The 21,335-nt window shown below is 40.4% G+C and overlaps 1 protein-coding gene across 3 annotated transcripts in view; it reads right to left on the reverse strand.

The window, feature by feature from the left end:
• Positions 1-15,586: 15,586 nt before the first annotated feature.
• The window catches only part of sema6a (sema domain, transmembrane domain (TM), and cytoplasmic domain, (semaphorin) 6A), a 100,667-nt gene continuing 94,918 nt past the window's right edge, over positions 15,587-21,335 (reverse strand). For all 3 annotated transcript variants that reach the window (XM_026188315.1, XM_026188314.1, XM_026188312.1), the window contains one exon: positions 15,587-16,896. In XM_026188315.1, the coding sequence (XP_026044100.1) occupies positions 15,734-16,896 (1,163 nt within the window). In that variant the 3' untranslated portion in view covers positions 15,587-15,733. The remainder of the gene's footprint in view (positions 16,897-21,335) is intronic.

Consider the following 21,335-nt stretch of genomic DNA (forward strand, 5'->3'; position numbering starts at 1 on the left):
ACTCCTTCTCTCCTCAGTTGAATGACTGGCACTTGAAGAGGGGAGTAAAAAGTAAACAGCCATGAATCCCTTTGATACTTAATCATTGATGACAGCTTCATCAATTTTCTATGTTGATGTTATCCTGGAAATTTGGTCAAGCAACAGCGAGAGCAACGCCGGGGCAAGGCCTCTGCAAAATAAATACACAGTGAAAGATGATATAAAATAAACCCAGACAAAGGATTAAAAAAGATAGAACTTAACTAAAGAAAGATGTTATTGTACGTTTTCACAGGGACGGGAAAGACCGGATCACAACCCCTTCAGTGTAGATGGATGAAAAACCTGTCAGCAAATTAACAAATACGTGACAGCTTTCACACATGCGTGTTTTCACTTCTGTCCCCTGTGGCAGATGCCTGAGAGGGAGGGAGGAAGGAGAGACTTTCAGCAAACTACTCTTATGACCTCTTCCTCTCACATTTTTGTTGACTGCAAAGACATAAAACAGGTTTTGGGGAGAGGACTACAATGACAGTTCAAACAAAAAGAAACCAAGTCCCTCTATTTAAGCTGCTCTTGTTTTATTGCTTCTCGGTCTGAAGGATCAAACAGCTTCTCTGCCTGCATTGACTTGTTTGGCATAGACTGTGTGATGGCAATTTTACACACGTTGACAAAATGATAGACATTTTTTAAAGTGTTCATGTTGATGTGAAACTGTGGCACTATAAGGCAACCACAGGTGTCACTAATCACAATAATTAAGGCTCACTTCCTAAACAGAACAGAAGCTCCATTGATGTCAGCAGTAAATAGTGGTTACAAGGTCTAATTTTCTATTTAAGCAGTGATTAGGGAGGAAATTGTTTTGTGACAATGAAATGAAAATATTTTAAAAATTCATTAGATGATATATAAGAATAAGTAGTGTATTACTCACATCTGATAACTGCATTCCAGGGGGTTATGAGGTTAGCAAAAGAAAAATAAACTCTACTGTAATAGGAAATAGCATTAATGATGATAATCAATCAAATAGTAAACACATCTGACCAATGTTTGATTGTAGGAATATACAGAGCTGCATGAGATAACTGTGAAAAAGTAGAGAAACCTTGGTTGTTTTCTAACCTCTGCACGCCCGGCTAATTACTTCATGAAGTGAACGTTGGATTGGTTTCAGAAACGAATGATTGCTGGATTCATTTCCCCCAGTTCTGATACCAAAAGGCACAGAGGAAGGAGGTTTCAGATGCCGTTCCAACATCTGATGAGCAGTCAGACGAGTCGAAGCATAATGATGTTATGAATATTTGCAATACTGAAGGTTTTGTCACCCCAGTTGCGGCTCTTGGTTCCTCCTGTGATGACGCCATTAAGAGGAGCTCTTTTCCCATAAATTATGAATTTTACCCTTGAAATGATCACGATTTCTTTCTGCTGCTGATTGTACCAACAGTGCTGAAGTCAAGCCATATAACAGAAAGTCAGAGCTAAAGCTTTAAACTTTTCTAGACATTACCCAGTGGAGGTGAATATTAGATTAATCCAATACAGTCGACTTGGACATTTGCGGCCTTGCCTCTGCCAGCTCCCGAACAAAGTCTGTCTGATGTCTGATAGAGTGCTTGTGAGGACTGCAGCCAGCTAGTGTCTCGCCTCCTCCGTCCTGTGTCCATCCCAGCATTATCCTCGCTTAAAACAAATGAAATATTTCCACTGGCAAGAACTTGTGGTGGTGTTTGTGTGTAAAGAAGATCAGTTTCAGACAATGTCCTGATCTGGAGTTTATGTGTGAAATCAGCTTTACGTCTGAACACAAATACAAACCGTCTTCTGTGTTATCTCACTGAGACTTGCAAAACAGATCCTCAGACGTCAAGCTGATAGTTTTGTTAATTTTGTTAAAACTGTCATTCCCGCAAAGATCTGTTTCACATTCCCTCAACAGTCCCTCTACGCCAGTTTACAGCTTTGGGAGTGAGTTGTTTATGTGCAAACGCAGTGATGAGTCTGTCCTGTGCAAAATTAACAACATATGTGAATTCATAAATCAAATGGCATTTCCCATTTCTATCTTTGTCACCTCAGTTGTGGTTCTTGCAGGGTGACACAATTTATAGAGGTTGCACTCCCATAAATTCTGTCTTTTTGGTTCTCTGTACATTTTTGGCCACATTTCCCTGCTGCAGAGTGCATCTACTCTGGTGGCAGTCTTTATCGCACTAAGGGCTTGTGCAAATACAACTCACACTATTTGTTCCACGCTATATATACATATGGTGTTCAGATCAGGCCAATCGTAGCTCTGAGCTGTGACTATGAAAACACCAGACATGTTTGTAGAAAATGTTGAAATGCCATGGAACAAAAATAATTGGATGGAGCTGTTTTGCTGTTATTTTTCACCCCTCAAAGAGGCCGACAACACTGAGAAACCAGGTCACAGATTATGACTGTGGTATGAAGTTGATTGGCATCTTCACTCAACATTTGGAGGGTGTTTTCTCCTGGCCACTGAAAGCAAGTTTCTCCCCACAAACACAGTTTCACAGGATTATCCTTGGAACTCCTGGCAATATCAGCCAGTTAAAGCCTTGTGCTGGTGGTGCATGTGGGTTTCAGCTTTCTCTCCTGCTGGTGTGCCTTTTTGGGTTATCTCCCTTTTTCTTATGGTCATTATGCTCTTAGTGAATATATGTGTGAGTGTGTGCACATGCCACTGTGGATAAGACCAGAAGATGAGGAGCAGACTTCCATCCCAATTCTCAGAGCTCCCCTCCAACATCACCCATGGGCTTTGTTTTGATCTCCTCACCAGCCATTCTCCACAGCCACCTCTTAAGCCCCATGCATACTGTACTGAATGTGTGTGTGCAGGGCCACAGGGATGAATGCACAGTGTCCCCTTAAGCCTTTTGTGCTCCAAATTTACACTGTGTTGCCCTTATTCCCACTCCCAATTTCTCCCCTGCTTGTACGTCAGCGTATGCAGTTCAGGGCTTATAACAGCAGAGCAAGGCTTGGCTCTTTCCCCTGTTCACTTTGCCATCAGAACTCTCAGAGGTATACTTCTCTTGCTGCTTCTTTACAGCCTAAGGCTTTTTTCAAAAGCGTGAGAGACAGTTGCTCTCGCCCTGGTTCCTGCAAATCCTTGCTGAGACTCTTCGGCTGGATACTTTTTGGGTTCAGAGAAGTTTGAGCTGAATGATGCATGATTCAGTGCACTGGAAATCATACAAGAATAGGCTGTTATCGCCATGACAGTGTTCGGCATGCTATGCTGCATCTTTCTGCTTTCTCACTGAACCATCATATCATAACACCCTTTAAAGGAAATTTTAATGGATTCCTGGTTAAAGTAAATGGACCGGGTGCAGGCCGGGAATTCTAGAACTTAACATTGTATAAATATGGACAAAAAATGAGAGTGGCTACTGGTCATACAATGATTCACTGTATTGTAGTTTAATACAGTGACTCTCATTTTCACAGTTTTGTGTCTGGATAAGGTCATAATCTATTTTCTTCCATTTATTTTTATGTTTTTGTATTTCCACATTCGACTCTGTTTTCTGTGGCTGCCAGACTTCATGATTCAATTGCACGAGCTGCTTGGAGGCCTATTTCATTGTTTAAACCTTTCCAGGTTTCTCCCACTTCACAACAAGGCCACCTAAATGCCTTAAAGGTACATTTAGTGCTGTTTAAGTGCTTGAGATGTGTTAATGTGCTTCCTACAAGGGTAAAATGTCTCTAGTGTACTTTTATGTATTCTACAAGGCAATAATGTCTGCTCTGCACTGAATTTTGGCCAGCATCCAGATTATTGCAAGACTTATTTCAGCTTAATATGAATTACTGTAGACAGTGTTTAGTGCACAAGGCACCAGGTGCCATGTGAAATATTGCTGCTGCAAGAGATCCTCCACTTAGTATGGATTACTGCTGTGGTCCTTACTGCCACTCTTTTTTTATAATAATTATTCCATTTGCTTTCGAATTGATAACATATGTATTGTTTGGCATTATATGTCATCAAGAACTTAATGAAGGTACAGAAAAAGTAACACCATCAAAAATTAATCCAGTATTTGATTAATATTTTTGTTTAATTGTAGGGGTATCTTGTGGGGCTGTTTACAGCACAACAGGGCAAGGTCACAGGAAAATAATTTTTGTTTTCAAGGAGTCCCAGATTCTAGAATTCATAAAGACAGAATTACTGGGCACATGCAGCCATATGCACAGACAGCGTAATAAACAGAAAGGAAAAATGTTCTTTGAGATAAATATGGAGACGGAAGGTTAGGCTCTAATTTACTTCATACATCTACATTTATTTGACAGAGTGGTGAAATTATGTTAAGCAGGTAAACAAAAGCCCCCTTGCATTCTGACTTTTTTGTTCTGGCTAACTGGTTCTGGCAGGTTTTAACAGCTCTGGCTAGCTAGCTAATTAAGCTGACACTGCTGCTTTGAAGTGTTTGCCTCCAGACTACTTTTTGGTGTTTCAGGCTGGCTTTTTAACAGAAAGTGTTGATGCTGCAGTGTAGAGTGTCTCTGTTATTTAACTTTCACATAATCTTTTTTAGCTTCCGCCTCCCTTTTTTATCCAAATGTGTTTGATATATCTGGTCGTCACATTGAACAAGATAAGGCGTTATAATGAGGATTAAGAAATATGCATATAATATAATGCTATCTAAAGGGTAAAACTGGGTAAAGCAAACTTCCCCAAATGCAGAAAAAGAAAGAGAAGGATGACGTTGATATGACCTTGAATTAGATCCAGGAGCTTATTTCCCAACCTAACCTGGGATTTACTTATTTTAAACATGAGCCTTCATGTTTTTTTGCATCATCCCAGAAATTTGAAGTAGCCTGTACATGCATCAACATGCATCTAAAGCACACCTAAGTCAGCTGGGAGCATGGTGATTTCATCCATCCTTTATGTACAGTCTATCCCTGCAGTATTTATTCCATAATATTATATCCATGTAACTTTATCACTCCTTGTATTTACTGCTTGGAAACATGGTAGCTTATGATCTGTTTCCTTGTCATTTATTTTTCACAATTTTTCAGCAATACAGGAAATACGTAAATAAAAATAACCCCAAAATTAAACAGATCTACTACTCCCGCTGCCACCTGTCATTAAATGACATCTTCTCTCTCATAGTGAGAGAGAAGGCTCTCCTTTTTCTTTTCATTTTCCCCTAATCGCCATACTGGTTGCAAGATTTTAAGATTTTTTTGTGTTAAAAGGGAGTTTTTACTTCCCACCATCACCGAATGCTTGCTCATGGTTAGTCTTATTGTTGGGGTTTTTCTCTATAAGACTAGAAGGTCTTTACCTTGGAGTATAAAGTGCCTTAAGGTGACTGTTGTGATCTGGCTATTCAAATATGCCTAATAAATAAGCTTGGATTGAAATGGGAATTATCTCTCGTTTTTTTAATACACTTTGATTACTATTAACAAACCAGTGAAATCAGTTAAAGTCATGTACTTTCATTTGAGATCATTTGACATAATGTGCATATAATGTGCAAATATTCTCTTTCCTATGCTCTCAAGAATAAACTGACACATTCGAATACTTCTTTATTGTTTTTCTCCCCTCTAGATTTAAACTGGGTTCTTTTCTTTTTGTTTATTTTAAATTAAGCAATTTTTTTTTTTAACTTTGGAATGTAAACTGTGTTTCTCAAAGCCTCAAATTGCCAGAATAATTACAGATGACATGACCTGAGCGTCCTCATCAGTATGATCCCAGACTATAACACGAGCACACACACACGATTGTAAAGCAGACTCCATTATGACACTGACCGTGATACATTAATGACAAACCAGCCAACATGGGAATGGGCATTTAGGGACCTACTGACCCCCATTAATGACTCATAGAGAGCAATATAAATTCACAAGGGACACATAATTTATCGTGTTAATGCGTGTGTGAGAGCGGAAATCTGTTTGTCTGTCTGCTTTGCTGTCTATTTTGACTTTAAATCCATGGTCCTTTTGGCAGGTAATTATTCCCTCCGCTTGTTTATTTGTCTGTTTTCTTTTGTGTGTGTGTGTGTGTGTGCGCGTGCGTGCGTGCGTGCGTGCACGTGTGTCTTTGTGTCTACTCTTTTTTCTTTTTTTCTCTGAGTCATTGTAGGAGAAACCATATTTTGGCAGAAAGATGCATGAAAAAAACATTAGGATGTATGCCATTAAGAGCAGTAACAGGTGTAGACAGTATCAGTGAGAGGATAATGATTTGCTGGATGGAACAAGGCGGATTAGCACGCAGCTAAGCTTGTTGTGACCACAGATTGTGGGGCACTCGAAATGAGCACTTCTAGGCCACGGCTAAGCAAGGTGGATTAGAGCTGTGAGGGTCTGGAGGGGGTGGGGGGCCTGCTGGCTCCATGAATGACTAGGTTAACTTAAAAGCAACTTGTCTGAAGGGTTTTAACGGCTGGTTTGTTGGTTGGTTTACTGGTCTGCTGGTAGGAGGTTGGATTGTTGGCTCATTGAAAGCCCATCAGGCTGCCATCTGTTGGGGAAAATAGCCACCAAGCTCTGGATCAACAAGTCATAATGTCAGGTTATGAGGCAGCTTTGATTGATTCATTTAGATTTAAACCAGAAAGATTTACAGCATGTGGTATTTCCCAAGCAGCTAATCATTGAGCGATTTAAATAGAATCTCTCTGGCATCCACAAAGTTAAATTAATTAGAAACATGCAGTTTAAACTAAATACAGTCAAATAATTAAGTAAATTGAGTTATGTAGCACATTTTAAACCAAAGTGTTTCCCAATAAGAAAAAGAGAAGGTTTTCCAGATGACTCTCTCAAGCCCCATTCATACTACTTGCACAAATAACACAACAACAAACCATCTCGATCAACCTCGATCAGCAGAGATCAGCAGCATGTCTCAGACCACTTCAGAGATCATTCCAGGGTCTTGGCGCAATGACAGCAAAAACTCGTCCCATTTTTTTGCGTTATACGCTTCAGTTGTGGGATGGTCAAAAGTCATTGGCATGCAAACCTTAATGGTCTAGAGGGTATATACGGATGCACCATGTCAACCACACTATTGGTCAAAAATTTTAGAACACCCCAATTTTTACAGTTTTTTTATTGAAAGTTATGCAGTCTAATGCCTCTTTGCACCCTCAAATTAAAACATAGTACAAAAAAGCAATTTGAGAAATCATAAAATCACTTTATAGACCAGATTGTATTCTAAACTTTCGACTCATAAAAGTAGCCACCTTTGGCAGATATAACGGCTGAACACACCTGTAGCATTCTTTCTACAATATAAACCAAATATTTCTTAAAAGGTTCTCCCCATATCTGTCACACACGCTTCCATAAACGTGTGGCACTTGTAGGTTGCTTTGCTTTCACTCTTCTGCCCAGTTCATCCCAAACCAACTCGATGGGGTTTAAGTCTGGAGACTGTGGAAGACTCCATGTTTTCAAGCTTGACTTCTTGTTCTTTTTTCTTGAGGTAGTTCTGGCATAGTTTGGACTAATGTTTTGGGCCATTATCTTGCTGTAGGATGAATCCCTGACCAACTAGCTGCATACCAGAGGGTGTATGGCACTGCAGAATGCTGCAGTAGCTGTTTTGGTTCATGGTGCCTCTCGCTCTGTACAAGTCACCGACCCTGGATCTAGCAAAACAGCCCCAGACCATCACACTTCCTCCTCTGTGTTTGACAGTTCATGCCACACACTGGGGAGGCATCCTTTCACCTACTGGATCCTGATCCTGAGTGATGAACCATAGTTTTCATTTTTTTCATCAGTCCATAATACCTTCTTCCAGTCTTCAGTAGTCCAGTGATGGTGTTTCATGGCCCAGGCAAGCCTCTCTGTCTTATTCTGACGTCTTAACGATGGCTTTCTTGCTCCAACTCAAAGTCTTCGCTTCACAGTTAAAACTAAGACTTGCGTACTACGGCATGCTTGAAGCTGTTGTCCTGTGAGCCACCTATCACGCAAGCTGTTTACTCTCAGAAACTTGTCCTCTGATTCAGTTGTATCTTTGGGTCTGCCAGACCTCTTCCTCCCAGAGTTTGCCCCAGTTCCTGAGTGCCTTTTGATGGTGAAAGAAACTGTACTCACTGACACCTTGACTTTCTTTGCAATTTCTCTGCAGGAAAGACCTACATTTGTAAGTGTTATGATGGTCTGTCTCTCTACCATTGTTAACTCATTCACTGCCATTGACGTCTATAGCCGTCAATGGCAGTGAATGAGTCAATGGGTTTAACTCATTCACTGCCAATGGCTGGCAGTGAATGAGTTAATAGCTTTTTCTCACCATTTTTGTAGCAACACACTACGAGGGTATGGTATCACAGTGTGCTCCAACACTGTTTTTATGCAGACAGGCGGGTTGTAAGTAGTCCAAAGAAACTGGAACACCTGTAGAAATTAGTAGCACCAGCTTTCAAGGCTTGATCAACCTCCACTGCTGCAGAACAGCTTTAAATTGTTAACCCAGTTTCTGTTCCCTGAAAAGGCCTTTTTGTATAATTCTGAAATGTACATTATTTTTCAGTTTTGAGTAACCTTACAGTTTTTTTTTTTAACTCCGGCAGTTCACCGCTTACCCTTTTACCATTTCAAGCTGTTCATTGGACTTCAAAGTGAATTGCAATAAATAACTGGAAAAAATAGAGTTTTCTAAAACTTTTGACTGGTATATGGAGATGAAAGAGCATTTAAGTAAAAAATAAATTTTGTCACTTTTTTCTGGATTCTATAAGACACAGAGTACAGAGCAAAGCTGCTAACACAGGAGTATTCTGGTCTGCTTTTGTTTTCCCAGTCAGTAACGTGCCTGCAGCATTTGGACTAATTGTAAACAAAGCAAAAGACGATTCATCAGTTCCAGTTTACAGTCGTTTAAAGTAGCACAGTTTAGGTGTAACAAAGCCTTGAAGAACTTTTTCTAGATGTCATGGATTTAGAAAAAAAAATTAGTCTGAAAATTGTTCTGAGGTGGAAGAAATAACTAAATTACAAGAGACCTCCCGATAAGCTGCAGGCTTAAAAAGATGGATGAAGCTGCAGGGTCTTAAACGTAAAGCCAGTACAGAGGTGCCCTACACCATGACTCCTTTAGTAAAAAAATAATAAGAAGAAGAAGTATAGTAACATAAACGTATAACCAACACGCTCTTTGGTAATATTCATGCTAATTTTCTATTCATGACTTGAATTGCTATTTTCAAAACTTATTATAAAATAAGTTCTATTAAAGAATCTGTTGTCAATAATCACAGATAATAGGCACTTTATTGTCTATTCATCTTGCATCTACAACGGAGATCTACAGGAGTGACAGATAAAACTAGCTGTTGTCTCATCCATGTTGCAGGCTCCATAGAAAAAACTCTGAATGCATTAAAATGATTCTTAATTATTTGAAAGGAAACAACATTTTCTTTCTTTCCTCTGTCCATCCGTCCATTTTCTCCTGCTTATCCAATTAAGGGTTGGGAGGGAGCTGCTGTAGGGTGACAAGACGGGGTAGACCCTGGACAGGTAACCAATATATCGCAGAGCTCCATATTTTTCCATGATTCTATAATATATAAAATATACTGCTTGTATGTCCTGCTGATCACAGTGTTAGAATTCCATTATTATGTATTGCTTGCTGTCTTTATCTCTCACCATCAATCTGCCCCTCAACCATACCCCAGTTTTGACTCCTTGAAAGTTAACCTTTGAAGTACACTCTGACTAGCTCTGTGAAAATACCAGCTCACACTAGTCATCATTAGATACAATTGTGTGCTTGTCATGTTAGAGAAGACTTAGTGGTGAATATCTGAATCTTGATCTCTGAGTAGTGCAACAACACAGGGGTGCCTGAAAGGAAACTTCACAATGCAGCATTGTGAAGGCAGCGACAGGCCTCATTAGCTACACCGCATCCTGGTTATCTGATCTCCATGCAAAGGCTGACTTATACCAATGATTGAGACTCGTGACTCACCTCAAGATCAAAGGCAGAGTGTCAAACTACATGCCAAAGCCACATTTCATGACAAAGCAGTAAGAAAAAAGTGCTAGAGTGCGAAACTGGAGACCCTTATTTGAAATGGGAGCTTTTCTGGTCAGTGTTAGTCAGCAGTGATCATCTGCAGGTAATGAGATTTGTTTTCATGATCTGTGAGTGAGGAATCTAATGAAAGTTATACTGCAGGTATTATAAGGTCAGACTGACTGTCAGTAGGGGAATTTGAGGTGAAGTTTTGAACTGTGGTTTTCTCCTTTGTCTCCTTTTATGTGAAACCTAAGAAGGCTCATCTAATACCTTGATTCATTCTCATGCACCGAAAAACAATAATCTCTTACACAAATCACCCACCTGATACTACTGAGTGATGGCTTGAATTAAGCATGCCCTTAAACATTATTTAACTCAATAAAGAGAACCTTCAGGGAACCAGAGAGACAGTGTGAAAAATCATGACAGCATAAAACATAACACGTGTTAGAATCTTGGGAATCATGTTTGAGTCTTATTCAAAATTGCAAGACAATATAGTTCACAGTGTTCATGTACACTTGATAAATGCAAGTCCATTATTTGACCTCTTTTTATATTGGTTTGAAAAAAAAAAACAGAGTTCTGGGCTAAGAAAATGGACTCTAATGTTAGTTTTTAGTGCTGTTGATAAAACAAGATATGTGCCTGAAAAAAACATAAATTAAAGTCAGTGCATTCAAAAGTACAGCATTACTGAAATCACATTATATTTTTCAGTAACGTGGTAATGTAACTGTACTGAATACTGTAATTACACTGGAGATAGAATTATGTTCTTACTTCAATTATAAAGGTTCTTCAATTATTTGAATGATAGTATGATAGGGAAAAAACCCCAATAAAAACATCAAACATGACTGTTTTTTCCTGCACTACAAACAGCTGATGTTAGTTCATGGTGAAGAAAATGATGATGTCGTCCACAACCTCTGAGGTCTGGAGATGTGGAAATCAAATTTATCGTTATTGTACAAAAGGACAAGAGTGTGATGTAAAATGCAATCGGTGTCCAAAACGGAAACATTCTGCTGACTCGAACTCGACTCTTTGTAAAGATAAACTTTTCCTTGTGTTGTTGACTTTTGTGTTCAACCTTAAGCACTAGAAGCAAAAAATAAAACACTAGAACAAAAATCTTGAATGTTCTTTGTTATGATGAAGATTTGTGTCATTATTTATGTCGTAACTTACGAAGTAGCTAGAAACCCCTGTTAAGCCTGCAACCCTCTTCTACGCCAGTCAGAGTCGTTGCTGCGTTGACCTCACGTTCAGTTACATTTCTCGAGAAGTGCACGTCAGGTTGTGCTGAGGGTTACAGCGTAGGGTTAAGAAGGATTTCTGCATATGTTGTAAGTTACAGATAGACTTCCCACTGAAGCATTAGGCATTAGCTTGATATTATTAACTAATAATTATGTAACAATGCATTATAGGTCATGTTACAGAGCAATATATGAAATTAATGTAACAAGTAGTGTAACAAATTATTTTCTTCATTGAGTCATTAGGTTATATACCACATTGTTTTAAAGAGAGGTAATAAGTAATGTGTAATATATTACTTTTATTTTAGTAGTAACTCCAAGACATTGTAGTACTCTGTGGGCTGATGGGATACTGTGAATGGATTTGGGGGATCACTCTCTGTGGGTTAATCTCTAGTGTCCACCTGCCTCCCATAGTCATTTGATAACAATATTGATTACTGTCATTTTGAGAAGTTAACAGGTAATGCTTTTATCTGCGTTTCCAAAGTCGAGCCATCTGACTCTGCCCTCGAGAAGGGATTGAATTGATTTCACTTAAAAGTCCATGTACACAAAACTTGCAAGGTTTTTGAATGGAAGTGAAAGAAATCTCTCTATTTCATTTGCCTTCAGAACATCTGTGAAGAATTCTGTTGATTGCCTGTATGGCATCAAATGGATTACACCAAAAGTATAATGGGCCGAGCTCCTTCTAGGTTAAAAGGTCATTTGGAGTGCTCAGAGTACCAACCTGCATACAGAAATCTGCTTTCAGTCCATCAAGCTGCCTGCTTCATTTAACCAACACGATCAACCATAGAAATGGAGTACAGGCTTCTTCCCTCTGCTCATAACCTTTCTCTTTTTTCACTTATCTATAATGAAGTTGAGAACTACTTAAATTTAAGTTTCCTTTTATCAGCTCACGCTTGCTTTGTAGGAAATGTTTGTCAGATCTCAAGGGGTTGGTGGTGGTATTACAAGCAAAAGTAGAATAGTGTACTTCAGGTCATAAAAGTACAATATTTTCTTAAAAGGGATCTTCTATCAAAAGAACGTTTAAATCCTGGGCAAAACCAAGGCTTGGTTTTCCCCAGACAGTGTTGCACAAAATCCAGCAACTAAAGATGTTCCCAGAATAAAGATAACCTCAGGCTAGGAAACAAGTGGAAAGAGTCAAGGACATATCACAGTCTTCATGACAAGAATTTTATTTTCTTTTTTTTTTTTTATTACATTTTGCATTAAATTAAAGAGTTCTTTTTTTTCTTTACAACATACATTAAGCTGTGAATCAGATGTTAAGGAAGTGGAGAGAGTAGGGCAAAAAACTTTGTGACGTCACGATATCTTACAAGCTTACAAAGTTCAAAAGTTTGAGAAGTTGAGAAGAGAGTAGATTTGCATCTAACAGCAGTGTATTATAACAAGGGTGAAAGACAAAAAGGCACACACCAAAGAACCTCACTGTCCACAGCAGCCTTCAGCCTTTAAAACGCTCAACTTTTCTCTAATATCAAAACACTTGATGTTGCTGAATCATAAATGCACCCACAGCCAAAAGCACTTGTCTACACAGGATGTGGACATTTAACCTTCAAACCTAGACAGGTTCTCTTGTTCACATTCAGTGTGGACATGACAATTCATCCAGGTGGGAGACAACGCAACTGAGCATTTCAAAACCAGAAATACTCAGCTGAGGATAAGCCTTACTCCAGGCGTGGGAATGTTGCTGGTTCATGCACTCAGTGCACCGGAGGGTGTAAGTAAGGTGTTCAGACACTAATTTAAAGCAAAGTAGTTTTATGAAAGTCTGGAGTGAAAACACGTCTATGCTTATCTGAACTTTGAAGGTCCTCGCTTCAAGTTAATCGATGCTATAACTGTTGCAGCTTTATCCCGGACCATGTTTTAGATGGGACGCGTTCCTCTCGGTTCATATTTTGAACTAATCCATTGCCCATGACCTCGTCATGTGCAACCATTCCCTTCGAGCATCTATGTACACATTAGTCAGGTCCCAGATCCTGCATGTCAGTCTTATTCGAGCTGTGGACTGAGACACTCTTGGCTTTCCTCCAGAAAGAATATTGATATCGAGAAAACTTTAACCTATCTACACATACAACACTAAGGGAGTGCTCCAATGACTTAAGTGTTTCAGTGTGGGGTGATCCATAAAAACCCTCAAGTAAAAAGGAAGTGAAATCATCTGATTAGTTAAACTCTCAGCCATTCATAAGGCTTTGATAATGAGAGTTAGTGAGGCAAAATAAAATAAAAAATCTCTAAACTTCCCAAACTGTGTTCGCTTACAAAAAGGGGGTTAAATAATGTACAGTTTTTAATAGTGTTGTTTCAAAATGTCATCTTTTTTTTTCTTTTCCACAGGAACCAGCCTGTTTATGCAACCGTCTAACAAGTGAACGTTTCAATGCGCGCAAGAAGCCTCGACTCGTGTTAGTACGCTGGGTGTTCACGTGTATCTCGTACTGTACGCTTGCTATGGTGCTATCGCAGTGCACCAAGGGAAGATACACCTACGTTGGCCTCCTTAAGCAACAAATGTTAATTGTTCCGTTAACCAATTAACCATCACTCCAAACGAACACCAAAAACAAGTAAAAACAAATACCAGGACTTTGTATAAAACAGGAAATGAAAAACACTCACAAAGTCTTTATCGACACTGCCAGCACAACATAAAGGGTCGTTTTAAGCGCATTAATGGCACAATCAGAAATGAATCACAAAGATGAGTGTGTGTATGTGTGCATGTGTTTATGTGTGTGTGCCAGAGAGAGAGAGAGAGCGAGAGTGTGTGAATGAAGAAAGGAATTGCTCCTTCCTCTCTTCCCTCTGGTCTGTAAGTGTGTTTTGTCTAGGGACCAGAATTACAACAATAACACCTACATTCTTTAATTGCATTTTTATCAAACAAGGGAAATATCATGACATAAGAAAAAAAAAGAAAATAAAAAAATACAACAAGGAGACAGAGTTAACAGCTATTAAAGAAAACATTGTCACTACTTCAGGGTGTAAGGCACAAATTTACATGTGGAAAAAGAAGCAGGCAAGACAGATGTTCCTATAATTTCCTTTTTTTCGCCCGCTCTTCCGCGTGACGCCGCTAGAAAAGACGATACGTTCCAAGATGGAGGCACCGCTCGTTTGCTTGCAGCCTCACTTACAGCTTCCTTTTGTATGCAGATCCCCCCGTGCGGTTGCTGCAGCTGCTTCTCTTATATTTGCAACATGCAACAGTGAGCTGTGATGGCACCAGTAAGCCAGCAACCAATCAGGACAAATGTTTGGGACTCACACAAAACCACAGTGCTGATTGCAGGAGTGAAAGGGTGAGGTTCAGGATTTCTTTTCTTTTTTTTAAATGATTGGTCTAAAACAAAGGAGATTCTGGTCCGTAAAAGTAAAAGTCCTGGTCTGGCACAGTTTAAATAAATATCTCCTCGTCGTCACAGAGGTCACGTATATTCTCAAGCTGCAGGTCCCACTGAGCACACAGTAAGACCTAGTTGAACTTTAGTCATTAAGAAAGTTCTACTGGCTCCAGTTTAATGACTTTAAATATTTTCTTCCTCACTCTTGATTAATTAATATTAAAAGATCTCTTCTTTGTCCTCTTTCTCTCCAAGCCTAGAAAGTCAGTCTGTTTGTTTTTCAAAAGCACTTAATAAAAATAAATACAACAAGCTATTAGTATTAACAGTCATGTGTTATTCAGTCACCAGTACAGTAGAAGATTCTTCTGGCCCAGGCTTTCAGTCATGCCCAGGCAGGACTTGATTGCTGTAACACTGAGAGGCTTTTCACAGTTTCCGCCAGAACTCAGGCAGCTGTCTGTCCTTTCAGTCCGAACTCGTTCTCTCTGAGTGCTTGTTTGCTCAGATCCTCCTGTCCTCAATGTATTGTACAACAATTATTCTCCAACCCCCTTGTGACGTCTTCGTATGTGCTTTTACCAGCATGACGAAGTATCGAATCAAGTCTCAGTAAACAAAGACACCACAAACAAGAGAGCCACTGTCTTGAATGCTACAGGGTGCCAATGGATGAAATATTCAGGACAAGCATCATCTTCTTTTTCAGTAGCACATGTTCCCATGTGTGTTTACAGAGGAGCTGTGTGCCAGCCAGAGCATGAGCTCGATGACTGCCACAACCGACAACAACCATGGTATAATATTTACATATTTATATAAAAAGAAAGTGTTTTCTTTAAGAAAAAAAACTGTGTTGCATTTCCACTGTACTGTACACCAAAAAACAAACAAAAACACAAAAAAGAGATGCAAGTTGTACAGTATTCCCTGTTTTTTCTCTCTGCCAGAAAACGCCTTTCACTACTGTCTGTTCACATTGGACCGACAGGCTAACAACCCAACTATGTGCCAGAGTCACTGGACTTGACTTTTGTGGAGAGCGAGACTACAGAGGGTTTGGGGGGGACATCAGGCTTGAGATATTTGACGCCCGTTCGAGGCAGTGATCCGTAGGAGCTCATTCCAGGCTGCCTTGACAGAGATATGCCCTGTGCTGTCATTTGTATGGAGTCCACCCTCTGAGGTGCAGGTGGTGGAGTCTCAACACGGTTGAAGCTGTGATGTCTCGCCAAATGGGAGGAGTTAGAGGAGTTGGTGTTGTGTTTCTTGAGGGCGGAGGATCCACAAGCACCAGATGCTGATCCTTTCCGAAGCCCGTAGACTGACGAGTGGACCTCCAGGCGTTTGCCCATCTGTGGGACAGCAGGTGGGATGGTGAGAGAGGCCTCCCGCTGGGGCACACGAGGTGGCAGCACCACATCTGGATCAGCCATGTTGAGGTTGTGGCACGGGCTCTTGCTTGTCTTGTACTCCAGGGTGGCCCCCTGGTCATCCAGTACACCGTGGCCCATGCTCATATCACTGTGATGGGGCTGCTCCACATACTCATGTTGGTAGGACTGCTGGTGCTGTTGCAGATGAGGCTGAAGCTGGTGCTGATGCTGCTGCAAAGGTAGGACTACAACGCTAGGGATGTGCCCCGGTGAGGCCCTCAGCGGCAGGTCGGTAGAGATAACAGGCGACCCCATTGGTGGCATGTCCTTGGTGCACGCGTTGATGAGGTTCTGGTTTCTCTCCCACTCACGGCTTCCCCGGCTGGGCTTACGACGCGGCTGCATGGGGGTGGATTCAGGCGTTGGCAGAGCCGCAAGGTCCAGGTGGTGTTGGTCTGCTTTTATGAGCATCTTCCCATTTGGCGTCAGTCTTCCATTGTGCATCAAAGGTGTGAGAATTGCCTCGGGGCGACCTTCTTTGGCCTGCGTCTCAAACAGACCCGTCAGCTTGGTTACGCTGTTCATGGATCCCCGGCGGGAGTGGAGGTGGTGGGTGTCCTTTTCTTTACGGCCCGTCAGGTCCATGTCTCGACGACGATGGTCACAGACGCAGTAGACAATGATGCCAGAAAAGATGGCGCCCATGGCAAATGCTAGGATAACGGCGATGGCCAAGAGGGTTACAGGAACCAGCTGGTCACGACCCTTCTGGTAGCTCTCACGGATCACGCCTGCAGAGAGACACAGAGATGACATTCAGACAGGCAGACTAAAAAGAGATGCTTTGAAGCCAATTGTTTCAAAGAAAATAAAAGAGATGCTGGAAAAGATTCTTCTTAAAAGATGAAGCAAAACATAAAAAACAGTTACAATAATTAAGATATCTTCTGGGCAAAAAGATTAACGGTTTAAATAATTTCACGAAAAACATGCAAATGCAGAAGGATTTATTCCATCATAGGAAACATCTATTCAAAATTGTAGCTTCAAGTATCAAGATTCAGTGTTTCCCCCAAAATCCAATCTCAGAGTGAAAATGTGTTTTGGAGGGGTGATTATGATTCACATTTTAAATCCCAGATAAAACCTTCTGCTGAAATGAAAAAAGATATGAGCTCCGATAAAGGAACCTGAAATACCCGAGCCCTTTCTTCTCATAGATGCAAATGGAAGACTTTTCATAAAGCTTGGATCCAATCTCATGAATCACAGCGAATACATTAAAAAGCCTCTGATTAGGCGCTAAATCCAATGAGCTGTGTCATCAGTGTCTTATGAAAGCGCCACTTTCAAAGACTGGCAAAAACACACTGTGATAAAGCCAAATAAAAGATAATTCAATAAAGGATGCTATGGAGCATTTTAGCGGTGGGTGAGCGGGAGCGGCAGGTTGTATTTAATAAAACAGGGTCAACAACAGACTGCACGCACGCACACACGAGTGTGGACACATGCACCTCCCACACATGCATGCTCAAAGATGATAGCCTGCAGCCTGTGGATGAACGCAGACATCTAATGCAGCACACTATTCTTTGGGTTAAACACACCGGTCCACAGCCGAGAGATTTATAATGCCTTCACACATGACCTATGGCCCGTACAGGTCAGTTACCACAGATAGAGGATTAGGCAGGTGGGCTCTATCGTGTAAAGGGGCTACAGCAGGGGCATCGCTCGTCTCCGCAACGTGACTCAGTTTCACATGTGTAAGCCATGTATAGATTCCTCAACACTGAGGAATCTTTACCCCAAAATGCTGGAAAAAAAATCCAAAACAAGCTGGAATGTATGTGAAGTAATTTAAGATGATATCTGTGAGTCTTTCCTGTACAGAGGAGGTTTGTTTACAATGAATCGGTGTTCTAAAATAAGCAGTAGGTGGGTGATATGATTTGTACAACAGCTTTTACAAATCAGACATTTTCATTTAGTACTAATCCAGCTACAGGTGGAAAAATTGGATGAAAATGTGTTTTTTGTTCCTTTTGTTTCACTTCTTTGAGATTGCTCTTACTGAAGTGCATTAATAAAATATTTCTGCTGCCAACTTCAGACTCTGTCTTGTTAATCTTTTTTTTCTGATATTTTGAAATTCAGTTTTTGCTGACTGCCTCAGGTATTATTGCAGATAATGAAATATACAGTGGCTGCATGAATATAAACATTTGCTCACAGGCAAGCTGAACAACAGTTGTCAACAAGCAACAAGTAATTTCGTCCTTTTACAGTTTGCAGTCTTCACGCGACACTTTCTTCGTCTTCCTTGCAAATTTTTCAATTTGCCCTGTAATTTTTCAAAAGCAGTTTCCACAGAACAAACATTAGTTCCAATAATTCTCCGAAATCCTGAAGGAGCTGGTTAATCATGTTTGGCTTTTCAGCTCAGCGGTGTCACTGAGGATGTACTTGGAGAGTATCTTCTTTCTGCATTTCCTCAGTGAGACATAACACAGACATAGAGAAAGCATGGTAATCTTTTCTCATGGATCTGAAATCCACACTGTCTTAAACTAACATCCATAATCTCACTCGCTGCAGTCATACTTCATTAGCCCAACAACATGAGTTAAAGCCCCTTTTTCCTAGCCGGAGTTAAGCACTCTTTAGTCTCTGTCTGGACTTTGAAGCTCAACCTGGATAAGAAAGGACACTTACATTTACCCAGATCATTCCTCATTTATTGTAAAAACAAAACTTCACTTTTCTCCTTAATAGAGTGCTGACAACATGCAGCACAGCCATAACTCACTAAAAGTTAAACAAAAGGTTTAAAAAAAGCATCTTTCCCGGCCAAAACCTTTCCTTATCGAGGACACGCTCAGCCGTGTGGATAGTGTGAGAAGTGATGAGCGTTATCTGCAGCGCAGCATCCACGTTTGACGAGTGTTACGCTGCGAACTTGCGTGATCAAATGGCCGGCCTGTCTGATGAAACATCTGCTTCCCATCTCATCCTGTAACATCTGAGAACGAGAGAGATACTTTTCTGCGCTGCTATCTTTAACTTTGACTTTCCACTGTCCTCACTTAGATCTTTCATTCACACTTTCTGCCACTTCTCTCCTTTGCAGAAACAATGAATCACTTTTTTGACTTTCTTTTTCTTTCACACCGTTCAGCCTCCATATGGTAAGTGTTCAATTCAGTGGAGACCGGGAAGGCTGTAATTACAACCTTGTGATCTTTCTAAGTTATCACCCTTTAGCAGAAACAACAGCGGCGGTGGGGGCTGGCTGCTCTTTGAGAGTTGCTGGGTTAAATATTTCAGCGCACACGGAAGGGATGTAAAAGGAATTCAGTTTCACTTGAGATCAGGAGACCTGGAAATCTCCAAAGAACAGTTATGTAGGAAAATAAAAGTGCAAGCATAAACAAATACATTGGCAAATCTCTCGTTTTTCCATAATCCTTGTTAAAAGTAAATACTTTCATATGTCTCTGTCTGTGGAGCTGACATTGAAGCTGAAAAGAGGAAATCAAAACTGTTATGAATTTTCATGACAGTGAATTTATTACTGCTAAAGGCTAACTTTGATTGAGCGTTTGGACTTCATATTGAATAACAAAGCCGGAGGGCGGCAGAGCCAAGTGGTTGTCCATTCTGGTGAAGAAGGTGAACTGTGGAGCTGGATCTTTGACTTCTCTTGTGGGTGTGTGAGCTAAAGTTAAAACCCTATTTAACCTGCCCTGTAAGGCTCCTTTTTTTTTTTCTTTTGAAGCTTTTATTCTTTTTCTCCTCTCCTTCCTCCATCACTCACTTCTCCTGCACACGCAGACATTTCCAGAAGGTACTTAGCCCAAGGCCTCGGGTAAAACACAAAGAAAAAAAAAAAAGCTAAACTTTGAAGACTTCCATCTTTCAAGTGAGGAATTGTTTCTCATCTTAACATCAAAGAGGATGAAAGTTGCCACAGAGGACACCAAGGCCGTCTCAGTTGAATCACGGGACCTCAGGGTTTTGAATCAAGATGGCTATGCCGCTCATTTCTGATCATTTGCGATCTTTGTAAACTTTCTAAAACTTCCACTACTTGACCTTGAAAAGTATCAAAGTGTTGCTAAAACTCACAGATTTTCCGCTTTAGTCTCATCTTGTTGAGGTTCTGACTATACAGTGACTTATAATCTTCTGGTTTCGCTCTTGCCTCGCCCCCAGAATGCATCATAAGGCATCCTGCAGTTCAACACTTCTCTCAGCAGATGAATTGATTTGAATTTCACACCGCCTCGAGCCTCAACATTCAGATATTAAACACATATCTCAGATACTCAGATATGTCTTGCTGTCAAAACAGGCCGGGTCGGCAACACTTACTTATAAATCAGAAACATTGTAATCTATTGTGACTGGAACTTGTGAATGCTCTCTCTATCTGTCTGACACACACAGATGCTCTTCCACTCTTTTAATCTTTTGAGACGCACCAACTGACTTAAGCCCACAGAGCTTGTCTTTGTGTTGTTGCAAAGAAAACTTCAAAGGTAGTTAAAAATCACAGAGGGGTTACAGAGAGGGCACTAACCTCTGACTGCGAGCGACTGCATAAAGACATTGTCTGCAAAATGATAAAAATCTTAATTGGACTTAACTGCTACTTACTATGCTTCACTCGCTGAAAGATGAAACAGTGGACCTTACCGACTACAGACAGAAGGAAGGATGAAAAAGCAGATAATGTTAAGTGGTGTGCATTTATTTACTCTGACGCGGGAGCTCGAAAAACGCCCTATTTTTTCATTAGGAACCAGTTTGTTGTCATCTTTTAAAAAGGACACTGGTATTTGGATGGTGACAACAATTCATTAACTTCTATTTAAATTCCCTGTTAGCAAATTATCCCATTAAGTCTTGTGTATGTTTGGGTTAAGAGCCACTTGCATTAATGGTGTTATTCAATATTAAAGCATTCATCAGACAATCCTGAGTCGGAGCAATGCATACTGATGAGCGAGTTAAGATATAATTAAACCCCTAATTATGTTATTCAGCACCTGAGGTATTAACATTGATGTACTAACCTATCCAACTCCCTGCATACAAACTGTAATATTTAATAGTCACAAGATATCAGCATAAATTAAACATCCCATTTTTCATCAGCTATTTGATGCCTCGACTTGACAGCGCTCCCGTTCGGATTACTGGGTGATAGATTTTTACATGCTGA

Source organism: Astatotilapia calliptera, chromosome 12, assembly GCF_900246225.1.
Source record: "Astatotilapia calliptera chromosome 12, fAstCal1.2, whole genome shotgun sequence".
Lineage (NCBI taxonomy): Eukaryota > Metazoa > Chordata > Actinopteri > Cichliformes > Cichlidae > Astatotilapia > Astatotilapia calliptera.